General features: G+C 40.2%; 1 protein-coding gene across 5 annotated transcripts in view; it reads right to left on the bottom strand.

Annotated features, from left to right (window-relative positions):
• Nucleotides 1-20,993, bottom strand: part of LOC140186092 (multivesicular body subunit 12B-like) — a 270,340-nt gene that overhangs the window by 26,132 nt on the left and 223,215 nt on the right. For 4 of the 5 annotated variants that reach the window (XM_072239968.1, XM_072239966.1, XM_072239964.1 and 1 more), the window contains one exon: nucleotides 18,736-18,795. In XM_072239968.1, coding sequence (XP_072096069.1) covers nucleotides 18,736-18,795 — 60 coding nt within the window. Of the gene's footprint in view, nucleotides 1-18,510; nucleotides 18,564-18,735; nucleotides 18,796-20,993 lie in introns of all 5 variants that reach the window. The other variant, XM_072239969.1, reaches the window with a different exon arrangement.

The raw sequence follows: 20,993 nt of genomic DNA, 5'->3' as shown, positions 1-20,993 counted from the left end.
TCAATGACAATGCCAGTGTGGTGTCTAATTGTGATGACCATTCCAGGGAAGAGGTATCACTATTGGAAACAGTCTGTCAGTGCATATTGACAGATATATAAACTGCAGGGAGTCCAGGGGAATGGGAAGAGTGGAAAAGTTGAGGCCAAGGTTGATCAGCTATGATCTTACTGATTGACAGAATGGGTTTAAAAGGTCAATTGGCCAACCCCTGCTCCTGTTTCTTACATTCTTCTCGAACTCCAAGACATGAACTCTTCTCGTATCAGAAAGGTGGGACAGGAGCTGCAGGGCCCACGCCCCCAGGTTCAGAAACAGTTCTTACCCCTGAACTATTAGGCTCTTGAATCACAGGGGATAACTTCACTCGCCCCATCACTGAAGTGTTCCCACAACCTATGGACTCACTTTCAAGGACCCTTCATCTCATGTTCTTGGTATTTATTGCTTATTATTATTATTTCTTCGTTTTTGTATTTGCACAGTTGGTTGTCTTTTGCACCCTGATTGAAAACCCAAGTTGGTGCGGTCTTTCATTGATTATGTCACGGTTATTATTCTGTTATGGATTTATTAAGTTTTCCTGCTAGAAAATAAATCTCAGGGTTGTATATGGTGACATATACTGTAAGTTCTTCATAATAAATTTACTTTGAACTTTAATTGAACCCACTGTATCGCTGTGACTTCAGAGCTACTGAACCTTGGTTTCTGTTTATACCCCACCACAGTTACTCTTGGTCACAAAAATATTGACGAACCTTAGTCCATAAAGATTGCACTTTAGTTAATTACCTTGTCAGTTTCTTGGGAAAACTAATCACATAAAATTAATGGCATATATTCTTAATTTCTTTTAAAATTTGTTTATTTTATTCTACAGCATAGTAACAGGCCTTTCGGCCCTACTAACCCATGCTTCCCAATTACATCCATGTGACCAATTAACCTACTAGCTCGCACGCGTTTGGACTGTGGGAGGAAACTGGAGTATCCAGAGGAAACCCACACGGTCACGGGGAGAATGCACAGACAGGGATGTGAATTGAAACCGGGCGCTGGAGCTGCAATAACGTAATGCAAACCGCTACGCTACCGTGCCTCCCACTAGATTAGATCATCTTATTTTTAGATCATTTTTAATCAATATTTTTAATATTTTTGCTTTTTGTACTACTTATTTAATTTTAATATATTTCTTATTGTAATTTATAATTTTTTAGTTATCATGTGTTGCACTGTACTGCTGCCACCAAACAACCCATTTCACAACATATTGCAGTGATATTAAACCTGATTCTAGTTCTGATTTTAGATATAGAATTAAATTTTGGGAAAAATAATGAGTCCCCTTTGAAGTATGTTTTATATAAAAAGTAATTAAAGTGAACAGCTGATGGGTATTATCTTATTTTAATTAGTTTGTTTATTTAGGACTTAATGATTCAGTGCAATATTACAAGTTAATATCTGGCTTACAAACCAAGTCAGGATAAACTGAGAGCAACGCATACTAAGTATTGGAGGAACTCAGCAGGTCAGGCAGTATCTATGGAGCACTATGAACAGTCAATGTTTTGGGTCAAGATCCTTCATCTAAATCAGCAGTTCCCTTACCTTTTCAGGCTACGAACCCCTTCCATTAACCGAGGAGTCTGTGGACCCCAAGTTGGGAATCCTTGATCTAAAGAACCTTACGTATCTGGAATATACAGTGCATGGCACTAATACTGATACAATTTCCCTGTCATTAGAAAGACCTCTAAGCTTACAGTGGCAACAAACTCTAAAAAAAGCAGATTCAGATTTATTTATCACATGTACTTCACAACTGCAGCGCAGCGGACAGGAAGGCTCGACAACGGGAAGTCAAAACCGCCCAACGCATCACTGGCCCCAGCCACCCGCCATCGGGGACGTGTATACAGAAAAGTGTCAGCAACATCATGGAGGATTCCACACCCCTACTCATGGAATGCTTGTCCCACTCCCATCAAGGAGGAGGCTGTGTAGCATCCATGCCAGAACCACCAGACTTAAAAACAGTTACTTTCCCCAAGCAGCAAAGCTGGTCAACACTTCCACCCACTAACCCAACCCTCCACACCCCCAACACCACTACTTTATCATTTCCTGTCAGTCACTTTATGTACAGACACTCCTGTACCTAGCGTCACTTTATAGACATATAAACAATGTATATGAGCTATCATACATATTTACAGCATATTTATTGTGTTTTTTTACTGTGTTCTTTATCCCACTGTTTTTTTGTGCTGCATTGGATCCAGAGTAACAATTATTTTGTTCTCCTTTACACTGGTGTACTGGAAATGACATTAATCAATCTTGAAATATACAGTGAAATGAGCTATTTGCAGTAACAACCAACACAGTTGGGAATGCGCTGGGGCAGCCTGCAAGGAAAATGCAAGTGAAAAGGAGGCAGCAGCAAAAGGAAACAGGGAAAATACTCATCAACAAGAGAAACTTTACAGATGCTGGAAATCTACACAAAATGCTGGAGGAACTCAGCAGGCCAGGCAACATCTATGGAAAAAAGCACAGATGATGTTTTGGGCCGAGACCCCTTGGCAGGACTGGAGAAAAAAAAGATGAGGAGTAGATTTAAAAAGTGATGGAGGGGAGGGAGAAACACAAAGTAATAGGTGAAACCGGGAGGGGGAGGGATGAAATGAAGAGCTGGGAAGTTGATTAGTGAAAGAGATACAAGCCTGGAGAAGGGGGAGTCTGATGGAGAGGACAGAAGACCATGGAAGAAAGAAAAGGGGGAAGAAGCACCAGAGGGAGGCGATGGGCAGGGAAGGAGATAAGGATGGGAAATGGTTAAAGGTGGGGGGGGAGGGGGCATTACCAGAAGTTTGAGAAATCGATGTTCATGCTGCAGAACAAGAGGTTCTTCAGATGCTGGAAATCCAGAGTCTGTCTAGGTACCATATCCGATGCGGACTTTGGTGACCATGGTTTTCCATATAGATCTATTCTTCGTTTTTTGAATGACTTCCATTTCCTCGATGTGTAGCCACCTGGCTATGCTTTTGATGTACATAAGCCGAGGTCTTCCTCTAGGTTTGCTCCCCTCAATCTTTCCAGAGAGTATGAGTTTTTCTAGTTCATCTTTCCGCATGATGTGTCCGAGGAATCTGAGTTGTCTTTCCCTTATTGTTGGTATGAGTGATCGAACTGCTTAGGCTCTTCTGAGAACTTCTTCATTTGATGTGTGTGTGGTCCATGATATTTTTAGCATTCTCCTGTAGAACCATAATTCAGCTGCTTCTAGTCTCTTTTCCATTGCTGGGGAAATGGTCCAGCATTCACTTCCATAAGTCAGGATGGAATAAATGTAGCACTGCAGTATTCTGTTTTTAGTGTACATGCTCATCTTTCTGTCTGTTAATATGGTCTTCATTTTTTGGAAAGCTTCTTTCACCATTGCTATTCTGTATTTGATATCTGTGTCGCACCTGCCATCACTTGTTATTAGACGGCCAAGGTATTTGAATTTGTTGACTTGTTTGATGTTTGTATTTCCGATCTTGATCGCACATTGTGGGATGTTTGTCTTTCTGGAGATGACCATGCGTTCTGTCTCCTTGGTGTTGACTGAGAGGTCCCTGCGATTATTTGAGTGGCAGCAGAAAGAAATCACAGAGGCCTCTCAAATCCAGAGTAACATGCACAAAGTTCTGGAGGAACTCAGCAGGTCTGGCAGCATCTATGGAGAGGGCAAACAGCTGACATTTCGGGCCGAGACTTTTCATTAGGACTTGCACGATTAACTAAGAGCAACATGCAAAATGTTGGAGGATTTCAGTGGGTCAGGCAGGATCTATGGAGGGAAATGGACAGTTGGTATTATTTAACAAAATAATACCCTTCACGGGGGGGGGCAGAAAGGTAATGTAGCGGTTAGCATAACACTTTACCTCACATCCATCTTCTATCCAGTCCATGCTCCCTACTCGCTGCTACCATCAGGAAGGAGTACAGGAACCTCAGGTCCCACACCACCTAGTTCAGGAACAGTTATTACCCTACAATCATAGGTTCCTAAACCAGAATGGATAATTTCACTCACCTGAACTCTGAACTGATTCCACAACCTATGAACTGACCTTCATGGACTCTACAACTCATGTACTCAGAATTATTAATGTATGTATGTACTTACGTGCACAATGTGTCTTCTTTTGCACATTGGTTCTTGTCAGCCTTTATGTGTAATTTTTCATTAACTCTACTGTATTTCTTTGTTCTACTGTGATTGCCTGCAAGAAGATGACTCACTAATAGTGTATGAGGACAAACTATATATGTGTACTCTGATAATAAATTTACTTTGAATTTTGAATACAGGGCAAGCAACCTTGGTTCAATTCTGTTGCTATCTGTAGATCCTGTCATGATGAAGTCTCAGCCCAAAACATCAACTGTTTATTCCTCTCCATAGAAGCTGCCTGACCTGCCGAATCCTTCTAGCATTCTATGTGTGCACCATCCAGGTGGACCGTGAAGAAAAACAGGCAGAACAACTTGGAGCATGTGACTGACACTGCTGCAGTACTAGAATATACCACTAGGTGCTGCTAAAAGACCACTAATCTCATGGAAAACATCTTCGAACCTGTAGGTTCTGAACCTGCAAAGACTAAAGCCCGAGCCACTTTCTCAAGAGTAAATTAACAGTAACATTAACAGCACATGGCAAACACAGGGCATGCTCATTACTTCAGAAAGCAGATAATTGCTTACAAAAATACAAACAAAAGTATAATTATCATGATGGATTGCAGAAAGCAGAGGCCCCATCAGAAAACTCATGCATCAATGTCCACTGGTTAAAAAAATAATGAAGAAACATTAGAATATATGTACAGCATGAATGCAAAGATGATCAAAAATTCTTAATTTCCCTGCTTTTTTATGGTTGACAAGCATGTCTTCATCAATTTTCCTCCTACTTCATGATGTCACAACCAACAGCTTCAGCCTCAAGCTACGCAAGAAACAGGACTCATTTTTCAAAATACAAATACATAGAGATGTCAGCTAGAAATGTTTACTAATTAACACTTAAAAAGACACAAATTAGACATGCGTGACTACGAGCAATTATAATCAAGAAGTGTTTCTGTAGTCATTTGGGAATCAAAAGGACCTAATTGCTAGAACATGCATTCAAAATTCTTGCCACTTAGCAGATATGTTTATTAACGTAGATGAGTCATATTAAGAATTGATACTGTGCAATCAGTACCTGGTGAACGTAGGATGTAGCACAGTAATCAAAGAGTAAATATTCAAAGTTTGTACTGGAAAAAATGGGAAAATACCATTTGTTGTTCTTTCTTAAGATGTTTTTTTCTAGTGGAGAATATAGAGAAACTACATCCTATTGCTCACTATAGGATGGTTCCTATAGTGGAGGCACCTAGGACAAGAGGGCACAGCCATAGCATGCAAGGGTGCCCCTTTAGTACAGACACGTGGAGGAATTTCTTTAGCCAGAGGGTGGTAAATCTGTGAAATTCATTGCCACAAATGGCTGTGGAGGCCAAGTCTTTGGGTATATTTAAAACAGAGGTTGATAGTTTCCTGTATCGTCAGGGCGTCAAAGATACAGAGAGAAGGAAGGAGAACAGGGTTGAGAAGAGTAATAAATCAGCCATGATTGAATGGCAGAGCAGACTTGATGGGCCAAATGGTCTAATTCTGCTCCTATGATTTATAGTTTTTTCATGAAGGCTTTGAACAGTACGAGCAACACATATTTTGTAATAACTACGCTGTTGCCACATTCCTCCAACTTAAACTGCCTTCTGAAAATTTGTATTAAGCATTGTTAAAAGCTAATGGATGAGAAAGTGGGTGAAAATAATCTTTCAGCAAATGGAAGAGAGAACAGCGAAAGTGAAGGACATTAACTCGGAATTCCCAGGGAGCAATGTACAGATGGAAAGATTTTGTTTCAGATTGTACTTTTCTGAATTAATAAATTTAATGTCTGTAGATAAGTTTCAGAAATTAATTAATTGATAATTTAAAAACTTTAAAGCTGTATTTTTCATGATCTATTCTTAAATTGCTTCTTTGTTCAATAAGATTTTTTTAAAAATCCGATGTGATATTCACTCTTTTCCTTTATAAAAATAATCTCTGGATGATAGAACACATTTCACCAATGTCACATTGTACTGCTAATGAGTTTTCATTAAAAAAAACTGTTCTGAAGATTGCAATCAATGCATTCCATATCCTCTAAACCTACTTTGTGTTTGCTGGAATTTCTAAATATTAATGATGATCACTTACGATATTCTGTTACAGACATCCAATTATATCGCTCTGTCTGCAAATGCACAGATTAACATTTAACAAACTACTTGGACTGCAGTGTTATTCGGCTGAAATCTCTGTAAATTTACAAACATTGCTAACTTCGGAATTAATTTGCTTCTGTTGCATAAAACATTCAACATTTCTACAACAATTTGATTTATGGGGGAATGTAATCTGCTCATTCTTTACCAGGAAAGCATACTTGGAACTAGAAATGGTACAGGGCTGCAAAGGAGAAATCTATTCTATTCCTGAAAAATCTACGTGCCTCTCTAATTCTGTGAGATACTACTGTATAATAAAATACACTCGGTGGCCACTTTATTAAGTACACCTGCTCATTAATGCAAATACCTGATCATTCATTCATGTGGCAGTAACTCAGTGCATAAAAGCATGCAGACATGGTCAAGAGGTTCAGTTCTTGTTTAGACCAAACATCAGAATGGGGAAGAAACGTAACCCAAGTAACTTTGACCATGGAATGATCGTTGGTGTGAGATGGGGTGGTTTGAGTATCTCAGAAACTGCTGATCTCCTAGGATTTTCACAAACAACAGTCTCTAGAGTTTACAGAAAATGGTGTGAAAAACGAAACAGAATCTTCCAATGAGCAGTTCTGTGGGCGAAAGCACCTTGTTAATGAGAGAAGTCAGAGGAGAACAGCAAGACTGGTTCAAACTGACAGGAAGGTGACAGTAACTCAAATAACTACATGTTACAAAACTAGTGTGCAGAAGAACATCTCTCAATGCACACCACATTGAAGCTTGAAGTGGAAGGGCTACAAAGGCAGAAGACCATGAACGTATAGTCAGTAGCCACTTTATTAGCTAAAGGAGGTATGTAATAAAGTGGTCACTAAATGTAATTAGGGTAACACATACAAAATATTGGAGGAACTCAGCAGGTCAGGCATCATCTGTGCTGACTAAGGCCAACGGTCTGGATGAAGGGTCTCGGCCTGAACCATGAACAGAGTCCTGATGATGTGTCTTGGCCTGAAATGTCGACTGTTTATTCCTAACCATAGACGCTACCTGATCTGCTGAGCAACGCCAGCATTTCTCATGTGCTAATCTGCAGAATCGCTTGTGTTTACTGTTTAATTATTTTAGCTTTAGCTGCATTTAGTGATCTGCTTCCATATTACAAAGCAGCATTTGTTTCTGCTACTCCTTAAACATCCTTCCATTAAATAATTAGACTATGAGGCAATGACTGTCTCATCACATTCTGCATTCAGAGTTCATTTATCTTCTCTGCCCGCCAGTTCACTAAATACAGCACATTAATGCGCCTCAGATTTGCTTAATCATTTACAGCGTATTTATAATTAATACCCTCCTTGATTTTATTGTTGCTTTATTCATCTTGGTTCCTGCATTATTTGTAGTGTCTGTGTTATCTTTCACCCCAGGGTCTTACCCACAGCCCACACAGGGGAGTGGTATTTCTCAAAGTTGATCCTCTGCCAGTCTATGCTGCTATCTGCTAGTACAGAAATAGGTACCGATTCTGATTGAGCTGGAATGCGAGAACGCAAAGCCCAACAGGGGAGCGGAACACAGAAACGGTTCCTCCAACTCCATGCCCAGGAAAAAAGAATGGAGCAGCCTCACTTGCAGACAGGAGGATATCTAAAGTGTCCTTGAAGCAGGGGAAAAATACTTAAAATTAAACTGCAATTTAAGATTGTTTAATATAATCTCCAGTGCACACATGTAAAGGAGAATGAAATAATTATTACTCTGGATTTGGTGCAGCATAAAAAAAATAAGATAAAGAACACCATAATAAAAAACAGTAAATATAAATATATATATGTAAATATAATACTTATCCAAATAACTGATTTTCTTAGAATTTCCTATGAATGCTTGTCTAAGATACTTTAATTCTATTCAAAAATGGTTTGCTGAACGTCAAATATTATTAGTAGCAAAAAAACCTTTTAACTTGTAGTCATAGAGCATTAGTTCCGACAGAACTGACTTGAAAATGATTGCTAACACTCTTACAAGAAACAGCTACACTGTTTGCCTGATTTTAATTTGAGTTCTACATCACTTTTCCAGAAACAATGAAGTGGAGAATCAAAATAAACAGAAAAAAATGGTTTTTGTGACTGATGCAAAAATTTTGAACAGGTCGTGTTTCAATACACCAGTGACTTTAGTATTTGAAGATCCAATAATAGGGAATAGATTTGTTAAAAAAAAATTAGTATCAGCTGTTAAATGGTACAGCTGAAACAGAGAGAAATGGCATTTGTAAGATATTGTGCCAAAAGTGGTTGATTTAAGTTTAGAAGGAAGTAGACCTGGAGAGACAGGCTTTTTTTTTAACGAATGCACTATACTGCAAAAGGCAGAAACAATATTAAGAAGCAGTTTCATCCTCCATATTCTCCAGCATGGCTGCATGCTTTTGCAATCAGTTATATGAGTGCATTTTCTACCTAGATCTGTGTAAAGCAAGGGTGACACGCTCAGACTGAAAAGAATCTGATTGAACAAAGAAACAATTGAAGAACGGATCATCAAAGATACAGCTTTAGTTTTTTTACATTATCAATTAATTTCAAAAACTTATCTATAGGTATTAAATTTATTAACTCCAGGACAGCACACTTCAAAATAAAATCGGTGTACTGGTGGATGGGCACCACGAAAGAATTATTCCTCAGTTGCATTAGGAATTAATCTAACAGTGTCTGAACGTTCTGCATCACTTCCAGAATGAGCTCCTTTTAATTCTATTGACCATGGACCTGGTACAGCATTGATGGAGACCACTCGTTCATTGAGCCTTGCAGTCTCTGCAAGAGCAATACAGATCTTTTCACAAGAACTGCAAATCTTTCCCTGTCAAGTACCAGGCCAATTCCCTTTTGCAATCACACCTCCAAAGTGGGAAAGGCAGCGGTCATAAAATCACTTGCACTATCTCAGAGTTAACGCTACAAAGAGGATCAACTGTTTAAAGGATGGAAGTTCAGTACAATGAGAAAGAACTCAGTTCAGTTACTTCTGGCCTGTACTTGCTGGAGTTTAGAAGAGTGGGGGCAGGGGAGATCTCATTGAAAATGCCAAGAACTGAAAGGCCGAGACAGAGTGGATAGGGTGAGGATGGTTCCTATCGTGGGGGAGTCTAGGACCAAAGGGCACTTCCTCAGGTTATAAGGATGCCCTCTGAGAACAGGGTTGAGGAGGAATTGTTTCAGCCAGAGGGTGGTGAATCTGTGGAATTCATTGCCACAGACAGCTGGTGAGACCAAGTCATTGAGTATGTTTAAAATGTAGATTATACGTTCTTGATAATTAAGGGTGTCAAAGAAGAATGGGGTTGAGAAGGATAATAAATCAGTCAAGATAGAATGGTGGAGCAGACTTGATGGGCCAAAAGGCCTAATTCTGCTCCTATGTCTTATGATCTTTATGAACAAAGGCACAACAAACAGAATAAAAATCTGACAATCTGAACATTTCCCTTATGGAGAAACCTGGTGTTCCCATTAAAAAACAGGAGTACAAGTGAACAGTACTATTCTGCTGTGTAAGAAGGAGGAAAAATACTTAAAATGAAATTGTGATACCCAAATAGATGTCTCTCTCTCCTCTTTGCACAACACCACACACACCCACCTGGTGCTGCTTGACCTACTGAGTTCCTGCAGCAGATTATTTGTGGCTTCAAATCCCAGCATTTGCAGTCCCTCGTGTTTACGAGAGAACCCATTTGGCTGTCCACAGACGGAATGCAAATTGTGCTGTAGGACCTTTCATGCCCACTCGTTAGGCACATGGGAATTCAAGCTAGCTCTCATGCACATCAGCCACTCTTCTTCATGGCCCCTCAGCACCCTTCACTTCCCCCTTCTCCCCCCCCCGTACACTGCTAACTTTACACTTACACTTCACACCTCATACCTACACTGACACAGTCACTGTCCGACTGTGTTTCCATGTGCCCTGCTGCAACCTAGAAGAGTTCCTCTTGCCAAGAGTCACTTTGTCACTTTATTATTTCCTGTCAGTCACCTTATGTTCAGATACACCCGCACCTCACCTCAATGTGTGTACAGACAATCAGTCTACGTATATAAGCTAATCTTATGCATACTGTATACATGCAACAGTTCTTGTATATTGTCTTTTACTGGATTGCTTTTATATACATATTTATTGCGGTTTCTTTTGGCTTATTGCGTTTTTTTTATGCTGCATTGGATCTGGAGTACAATCAATTGTTCTCCTTTACACTCGTGTACTGAATAATAACAATTAACAATCTTGACCCTTGAATCGGAAAGGTTAAACCTCCCAAAAGCACAGAACTGGAGTTACAGCTTGGACGAATTATCTGTAAATAAGACTATAAGACATAAGAGCAGAATTAGGCCATTCAACCCATCAAGTCTGCTCTGCTATTCCATTATGGTAGATTTATTATCACTCTCAACCCCGTTCTCCTGCTTTCTCCCTGTAAACCTTGACACCCTTACTAATCAAGAACCTATCAATCTCCATTTAAAATATACCCAGTGACCTGGCTTCCACAGGTATCCGTGGCAATTAATTCTACAGATTCACCACCTCTGGCTAAAGGAAGTCCACTTCATCTCTGTTCTAAAAGCACACCCTAGTATTCTGAGGCTGTGCCCTCTGGTCCTAGACTTCCCCACTATAGGAAACACCCTTTCCACATCTGCTGGATCTAGGCCTTTCAATATTCGACAGATTTCAATGAGATCCCCTTAGTCTTCTAAATTCCAGTGAGTACAGGCCCAGAGCCATCGAATGCCCTAGTCAATTAACCCTTTCATTCCTGGGATCAGATCTGTGACAGGGGAACAATTGAGCTCAGGGTGTTTTAAATCAGTAATGCCTGGGAGAACACATTGCACGGGATTGTTTTAAGACTCAGTGGTCTCCGGGCAATTCCACGGTGACACGCTGCATATTTTGCTGTACAGTGGATACGAGTGTGACTTGAATACATACAGTTATCCTGAAGGTTGGATTGTTTACAGAGGTACCTATCAATCATGAGTGACATGTGTAATTAAGACACAGTGACACCGCACAGCGTGGAGCTGGGGTTTCTTTCACATGGTTGCATTTAGGTTCATTGGAAGAAATTGGCATTCCCCAACTCAAAATCATTTTCTAAATCAAAATTAACCACCATTAAGGTACTATTTTACAACATTTCCAAACCAGAAACAACTTCAATGCAACCGATATAGAATATTTAGGAGCAGCGCAGCAGCTTAACACTATTACAGCCCAAGTGACTGGGGTTCAATTCCCGCCACTGTCTGTAAGCAGCCTGAACCCCATGACATTGTGGATTTCCTCCAGGTGCTCCACTCTATATTGCCCTCCATCTTCCTATCATCCACGTGCTTATCTTAAAGTTTCTTAAGTGTTACTAATGGCTCTACCAGCACCCCTGGCAGCGCATTCCACACACCCACGCTCTCTGTGTAAAAGTACTTACCTCCAATCACCTTAAAATTATGTTCCCTTGCATTAGCCATTTCTGTCCTGGCCATCCACTCGATCTATGCCTCTTATCGTCTTGTACACCCTTATCAAGTCACCGCTCATCCTCCTTCACTCCAAAGAGAAAAGCCCTTGCTCACTCAACCTATCCTCATAAGACACGCTCTCTAATCCAGACAGCATCCTGGTGAATCTCCTCTGCACCCTCTCTAAAGCTTCCACATCCTTCCTATAATGAGGTGACTTGAAATGAACACAATATTCCAAGCGTGGTCTAACCAGAGTTTTAAAGAACTGCAACATTACCTCACAGGTCTAGAACTCAGCTCCCTGACTAATGAAGGCCAACCCTTTATACAGCTTCCTAACCACCCTATGAACTTGCACAGCAACTCTGAGGGGTCTTTGGACATGGATCTCGAGATCCCTCTGCTCCTCCACACTGCGAATACAGATTTATTTAAAAACTGCTCTTCAGCTTTTTAATTCCTTTGCCTTCTTGTCCATAATTAACAACTGTTTTCCAATTTCACACCATTCCATTTGAAAAAGCAATACAGTTAATCATCTACATCTTTGCAACTGGCATTTGGACTACTTTTTTTTCAAAAAAGAGGTTGAAATGTGTAACACTTTCCTCACTCCATAAAAATAAATCCTTCTCTTTTTCTGCCAAGAGTGAAAGTGCTCTGCTGTTGTGGGATGTTAGGCCCTGTGGTCCAGCCAAGTGCTGAACTGATCCATTAATGAAGTGCATGCCCGAACAGATGCGCAGCCTCAGCATTGTAAGCAGCGGTACAGTACTGAAGTTGCCAGTTACCGCTGCTCACGTGGGACTGAAATTCAAAACCAAATACTTGGACCCTCACCATTAAAGAGAAGGGAAATATGCACTTAGTGACCACTTTATTAGTTATCTCCTGTAATGAATAAAGTGGCCACTGAGTGTATGTTTGTGATCTTCTGCTGTCGTAGCAGAAGATCACTTCAAGGTTTGATGTGTTGTGTGTTCAGAGATGCTCTTCTGCACCCCACTGTTGTAACTTGTGGTTATTTGAGTTACTGTCGCCTTCCCGTCAGATTGAACCAGTCTGGCCGTTCTCCTCTGACCTCTCTCATTAACAAGGTGTTTTCACCCACCGGATGTGTTTTTGTTTCTCGCACCATTCTCTATAAACTTGAGACCGTTGTGCGCAAAAAGCCCAGGATATCACAGTTTCTGAAATACTCAAACCACCCCATATGACACCAAAATCATTCCACAGTCAAAGTCACTTAAATCACATTTCTTCCCCATTTTGATGCTTGGTCTGAACAACAACTGAACCTCTTGACCATGCCTGCATGCTTTCATGGATTGAATTGCTGCCACATGACCGGCTGATTAGGTATAGTATTTGCATTAACCAGCAGCTGTACCAGTGTACCTAATAAAGTGGCCACCGAGTGAAGAAGCCATCTAAATGCATTACTCTGATTTATAAAGGTTTAGTTATTTCCCATTTGGTACCTATCAATCGGTAAATTAGTCATCAGTTTATTATTGTCACATGCACAGTGACAAAACTACTAGACTCACAAAGAGTTACTTCCCCCAAGCTGTCAGGCTGATCAACATCTCCAAGGACTAACACACCGCACCATATCCCACCTCCAATACATACACGTCCCCTAGCTTCACCTTATGTAGTTACAATCAGACTATGCATATCACAGTTATTTGTACATTGTGTTTTATAAGATTGCTTTATATTTATATTTATTGTCTTTTTATTGTGTCCTTTATGTTTATTGTGTTTTTCTTAATGCTGCAGTGGATTCAGAGTAAAAATCATTTCATTCTTTTTTACACTCCTGTACTAAAGAATGACAATAAATAATATTGAATCTTTAAAAAAATTGTTTTGCATCTCATCCATACAAATCACTTCACCACATCAGTGCCCTGAAGTAGAACAAGGGAAAAGCAGTAACAGAAAGCACTAAGTTTTACAGTCCCAGCAATCCGGATTCCACTCCCAATGCTGCCTGAAAGGAGTTTGTACGCTCTCCCTCTGACTGTGTGGGTTTCCTCCGGGTGCTCCAGTTTCCTCCCACATTCTAAAGATGAACTGGTTGGGAGGTTGATTGATCATTGTAAATTGTCCCGTGATTAGGCTAGGATTAAACTAGGGGAATTTATACTATTAATGAAAGAGGTTTCATTTATTTAGAGCCTTTCACAACTTTGGGATACCTCAAAGCATTTCGCAATGGAATATTTCTGTAAAAAAAAAAGAAATGCCAGAAACATTCAGGTCAGGCAACCCTTTTACTCCTGCAGTGTGAAAAAAGTGGAATGGTTTCAATTCTGACAGACAGGTGAGACGGAGGGCATGGTGGATACCATCATTGATGTACTGGCAAAAGAGGTGAGGGAGCGAGGGAGCACTTGTGAGGAAGAGTGTAGCAAGGGACACTGTATGTATCCTACAAAGAGAAAGTTTAAACTGGACTCACACCGGTTCTCACATCCGCTGCTTTGATTTAAGTAGTGCGTGACTGCATTTATTACGTAATGGAAAACCAATCAGTACGCTCCTGCATACCACAGCCTTGAAATAGATTATATTTGACAATACTAGTTGACCGAAAATGTTGGTCTAACATTATAGAGAAGGTGCAGAAGTGATTTACTAGGGTGCAGGCTGGATTGGCGAGCATGTCTAATGAGGACAGGTTAAGGAAGCGAGGGCTTTTCTCTTTGGCTATCCACTCGATCTATGCTTATCTTGTACACCTCTATCAAATCATCTCTCTTCCTCCTCTGTTCCAGAGACTTCTTCCAGTGGGGATATAGTCAACACCAGGAGGCATAATTTTAAAGGTGATTGGAGGAAAATATGGGAAAATATGCAGAGATTAATTAATTTTTTTCATATACACAGAGTAGTCAGTTATGGAACACTCTGCCAGGGATGGTGTAGAGGCAGATACATTTAAGAAACTTTTAGATAGACATACGGATGTTAGCATGGATGTTAAAAAAAAAAGTGGAAGGCTATACAGGAGAGAAGCGTTAGATTGTTTTTAGAGTAAATTAAAAAGTCGGCATAACATTGTGGGCCAAAGGGCCTGTACTGTGTTGTACTGTTCTTTGCTCTATTACTGGGAGAATTATTTTTGTACTCAAGTCAAAGGTCAGTGAACAGATACCGCAACACCTTATACAAGTGCTAAGACTTGGCAGCGCAGAAAACTCACAATACAGCGTTGAAGTGACAGCCAAGGTTACCTGCTCAAGCTTCCAATTTCAATCTAGAACCCACAACACAGCAAGCAAGAGAACATTTCTTCCACAGAGGCAATCCAGATAAAGGCAGGCATATAGAACACTCACACGTCTAGGGTCCAACTCACATGCTCTTGTAAGAAAATGTCAGCAGCTAAATGCCACATTACATTCATGTTAAAAAAAACAAGTGGTCATTTAATGTTTTAAAATAAATTAAAATGGACTTGAATATGTCATGATGCTACTCTTGCACTGTAATCTCTTTTGGGCCCAAATAAGCTAGAAGATTATCTTATCTGCACATAATCATCGATACTTCTCAAAAATTTGGTTAAGACTTCAACTTTGGGACTGAGTGCACACAAGTACCTACAAGTACGTGATCCAAGTGACTGCTCGTGTGATGAATGCTGGTGTCAGAAACTGCTGATCTGGGATTTTCACACATAACAGTCTCTAGTGCAGTGTCTCCCAACCTTTTTTAGCCCAACGTCCGCCTAAAGCACTTTCATACTTGCCAATGCCCCTCTTAGGCACAATATAGTTTCCGGCACTCTCATTGTGTAAAACATGTCTATCATATGCTAACTTGAGAAAAATGATCTTGCTTTAAATGTTTATTAGTCTTTAAACCTCGCTTACACGGTACCCGTGTGCTGTACAGCAGCTTCGATATCAATGGGATCCTTGAGCTTGATGGTTTTTTAGTAAGAGTTGAAATATCTGGTTCAAGTTGTGGCAGCTAATGCCTTAAATTCCCTTGTGTAACAATGTCCAAGCAGTTTCTGCTTTATGTGAGTATGTGGCTCACCGCACATGCAAGGAAGAGCAATTTGCCTCTTCTCCAAAGACTCGGAAACTTCGTATGACAGAGTAGCCACAAACCACAAAAGCTGACATTTTTGAAAAGTATTTTTGCTTCTTCATCATTCTGAATTTTGATAATTTCTTCTTGCAAGCTCTGTTCCTGTTATTCCACCTTGCAAAGAAATGGGTTAATTACATAGTCCAGAATTTCCAGATCATTCAAATCTTCGAGTCGATTCTGAAAATCCTTATTCAATGACTGCAGGTGTAAGCAGTACTCTTGAAGATCACTGTCTGTGAAAGAGAGTGCCATACTTTCCATGTAGGGAAACTGTGAGAACATTCTCTCCCAATATTTTGCTTATATACCTCCAATTTTCTGATAAAAGTGGACACTGCACTTTTTCCCTGGATTAAATTGAAATTCTCACCCTGCAGTTTCATATTTAGGATGTTCATTTTGTCATACAGATTGACTAGGTATGCCACATCTCTATGCAGACGTTCAGTCTTTTTTCCCAAGCTCTTGGCGACTTTGAGCAAAAATTCAACCACAGTGTCAAAAAGTTCAGAGAAATGTTTTAAGCAGCAGCCTTTTGACAGCCAACACACTTCAGTTTGAAGAAGCAAGCGTTCAAACTCTTCATCATTATCCTGGCAAAACTAGTGAAATACTCTGCTATTTAATGGATGAGCTTTAATTTTGTTGGTAGCAGATATTACAAGAGTCATGCTTGAAATGACTGGCTGAGGTTTTTGGCTGTGAGAGGTTAACGATGAATTACACGACGGATTGCAAACAGACTTGGAATTTCTCTTTTCATAAATGCCACTAAACCACCATGGCGACCTGTCATACATATATGGTGGTCCATCTGTGGCACAAGAAATCATGTTTCTAATCAGAATACTTTCATCTTCAATATACCTTTTGACCTCATAGTAGATTGATTCTCTGTTGATATTTGTTTTGAACTTTTTACAAAAGAGAATCCCTTCATAAACTTTTCCATTTTTGGTAAACCATACATACACCATTAGCAATGCTTATTTGTCTCACACAGTTGACTCATCCAGTTGTATCCCAAATTCTGTTTTTTGTAGCTCTGTGCGTAGTTGATGCTCAATGTCTTCACTCATTTTGTCAATACGATGAGCTACAGAGTTATTACTCAGAGGAATTGATTTTAAAATACTGGTATCCAATTTGAGAACAGTGGTGAGCACGTCTGATACAGCAGGCATTGTTAATCCTTCACCAATGCATGAGATTTTTGGAAATGTTATAAGAAGCAATGAGACCACTCTCAGGTCGCTTCTAGCTTTCTTGCCAAATGACTCAAGTGTGCAATGCCTTACAAATGCAGCAACAAAATAATACCATGAGTAGCCCTTTCAGGGTGTCTTTTATGGAAGTGTTGCTGCAATCTTGATGGTCTCATGGCTTCATTAGACAGTACAGTATTATAAATACGACACGTGGGGTGTTGCTGATCTGACGGGAATGGAATAAAACCATACTCCAGGTACGTAACATTGTACTGACGCACTTTCCGCAGTTTCCGTTCTTAGCCAGGCTTCACCGCCTTCAGAACCATAGAGATCACGCCGTATGCATTTATCCATCATTAATGGGGTTAAATTAAAATTAAAAATTAACACAAACTGGGAATGCCTATTGGATGTTGATGACGGCAGCAAGTTGACACGTTAGGGTGCCACTTGTCGCCATCCAACCGCCCCCCCCCCCCAAGAATCCTGACTGTTCCCCTGACGACTTCTATTTCCCCTAACGTCCCCTTCGGACACGTAAACGCCCCCACTGGAAATCATCGCTCTAGAGTTTACAGACAGTGGTGTGAAAAACAAACGCATCCAGTGACTGGTAGTTCCGTGGGCAAAAGCGCCTTGTTAATGAACGAGGTCAGAGAATGGCCAGACTGGCTCAAGCCGACAGGAAAGTGACAGTAACTACAATAACTGCACGTTGCAACAGTGACGTGCTGAAGAGCATCTCTGAATGCACAACACGTCGAACTTTGAAGTGGATGGGTTTTATCACCAGAAGACATGAACATACACTCAAGTGACCACTTTATTAGACAAAGGTGGTACCCAATAAAGTAGGCACTGAGTGCACTTATTAGAAAAGGTACTTAATATTCAGGGTCAGACTATGAGAAAAATATTAAGTTTGACATGAGTTACTGAAGTATTCTTCCAATAAGTGACCAGTTATAGTTACGTCTATATCAAAATTTGAACCAAACAAGATACATCAATGAACAATCTCAGTGAGAGATGTTCACATTAAATTAGTGCGCAAGACCTTTGGCATTCAAACTCCAAGGCAATGATAACTGCTTATTATCTAAAAAAACAGCATGTGTGTTTCAGATGGTCTGCAATAGATGTTCTTTCACAAGATTAGTCTCATCAAAGGAGATAAAGATCAAACCAGGGATGTATGTGAATGACCAGGAATCTGATTGGCAAATGGGTGGGGGCAGATGAAGCAGTGATCTTGAAGATAAAATGCAAACACATTAAATAACTTACTTCATGCTAGCTGAACGCACATAGAGAGCTTTTTCCTTTACATGTTCCAATATCTATCAACATATAATATAGTTTATTTCAAAATATTTGCTTTGCAACAAGAAAACAATCAAATCGTTTGCATCTGAACGCAGAATCATATCGTAGTCTTTACGCTTTAAGGCTGCCGTGCAAGGCACGACATAATAATGTTCTCTTTCAGATGATTTAAATGAAGATACTTACTTCCCTTTCTATTTCAGCCAACGATTTGATTGTTATGCCCATTAAATCATCTGGCTGCACCTGAAATCAAATTGAAAAGTTCAAAATTGAGTTTTAATAGAAATGAATCTAAGACAAAACCCGGGAGTACAAAATTATAGCTAACATTAATTCTGCTAAACCACCAATACTAAACAAGGGTTATTTGACAGACTAAAACCTATGATTACAACTAATCGTTTTACGCATGGTTGCATATCTTTTTCAGATGCTTTCATGACAATAAGCTGCCTACAGTACTTTTGTTTTCAAAAATCTATTTACTCATCCCCAAATGTTAATCTAAAATTTTACAGCACAAATTCATTAGATAAAGGTTTTCTCAACTCAAATGTAATACTGTGCACGACAATCTGACACTGTAAGAAACAGTAATAGGCCATTCAGCCCTTCTATTCCCTGGAACACAGGATATTGCAGTATGAAAGGACATGAGGGGAATAGACAGCATGAAAACACGTCGTCTTTAGGCAATGCTGAAAGCAAGAGGGCATAGGTTTAAGACAGAGGATCCCAACCTTTTTTTATGCTATGGACCAATACCATTAAGCAAGGGGTCCGTGGACCCCAGGTTGAGAACGCCTAGTTTAAGATTAGATGTGAGTGATTTAAAATGGATATCAGGGGCAGCTTCTTCATGCAAAAAGTGATGTGTTTTTGTTATTTGCTGCCAGAAATAGTGGTTGAAGCAGGTACATTGGCAAAATTTAAAAGTCATGGATAAGGGAGGTTTGGAGGGCTATGGGGCAAATGTGGACAGAGAAAACTTGCTCGCTAGGCAACACAGTTGACATGCATGAATTGAGTCGAAGGACCCGTTTTCATGTTATATGACTCCATTTCTAGCATGACATTCAATAACATCATATTTGTTCATTCATCTCTGCACTTCAATATCCAAATCCTTGACTTAAATGAGTTACATGCTAGAGCAGGGGTTTCCAATTTGGGATCCACAGATGCCTCAGTTAATGGTAGGGGTCCATGGTATCAAATAGATTGGGAACCCTTGTGCTAGAGCAGAAACTTAAAACTCACTGTCACCTGACAATCCCATCCCAACACTAGTTCTTTGATACCCAACCCAACCACACGTAGCTCTTTTCTACCTCTCTCAGTTAATCTAATATTGTCACTAGCTGCACTATCTTTGTACCATTCAGTCGTTTTGCATCTGTTGTTGCAATTATTATTACCACGTTCACTGTTTATACGAGCAAGAAATTTCATTACACCCTGGAGTTCAAGGCAATAGAAGGGGCAAAGGCATGTTACCAGTGCCTTCAAACTCATTGCTTTGGGAAGATGGGAATCATCAGCCATGTTTAAAAGCTCATCTAGGAGAAGGAAACTCTTATCTCAAAGCTCCACTGCCTTGTGACTATACCTACTCACGGGGAAGGCTTCAGGAGCAAACCCTGAAGAAAAATCTGTAGCTGGAGTCCCTAAGGGAGTCCTACACTGAGTTCGATGTGGAATGGCAACTCCTGCGATGCTGCTGGTGCCAAACTGTATCAGTCTCTGCCATTCCTTTGGGCTCAAAGTAAGCTAGCAGCTTACTCTCCATATTGCACAGCCCTGGCTACTGTATCCAGACAGCTACGATGTGACATCCACAGTTGACTCTGACCAACGGAGGACTCAGCACAAGGCAATAAACTAATCTGAAATCAAATCCCATCAAATTCATACTGGGTAAGTAGCCTCTATCTTCGTTGTATCAAAAAGCCTCACAGCAGAAGGACACAAGCCTTTGGTGGAGTCGAGGAGAATTAACAAAATGGCATGTTAGTCGGGGAGAGTTTAATGTTATTTAGAGATACACCATGGTAACAGGCCGTTCAACCCAATTATTACACCTATGTGACTAATCAAACTACTAGCTCTAGCATCTGCAGATTTTCTCTGTTTGAGAAAGTCTGCAAATGCAGGAAATGCAAAGGAACACACACAGAATGCTGGAGGAACTCAGGTCAGGCAGCACCGATGGAGAAGAGTGAACAGCTGACGTTTCAGGCTGCGACTCTTCTTCAGGGCAAAGAGGAAAGGGGAAGCTGCCAGAACAGATATATAATAGAAGAGGATTAATTTAGTTGGTGGAGAGCAAATGTCTGTTACCAGAGTTGATGGGTGGAGAAATGGGCAGAATTAGAGGGTTGACAGACATGGTGACTTGGAGAAAATGGTGGAAGTAATTCAGTGTGAGAGTTTGGATGAAA

Source organism: Mobula birostris, chromosome 22 (assembly GCF_030028105.1).
Source record: "Mobula birostris isolate sMobBir1 chromosome 22, sMobBir1.hap1, whole genome shotgun sequence".
In the NCBI taxonomy this organism is placed as follows: domain Eukaryota; kingdom Metazoa; phylum Chordata; class Chondrichthyes; order Myliobatiformes; family Myliobatidae; genus Mobula; species Mobula birostris.
The sequence above is the reverse complement of the archived record's forward strand: the minus strand, read 5'-3'. Positions and strand labels throughout refer to the sequence as shown.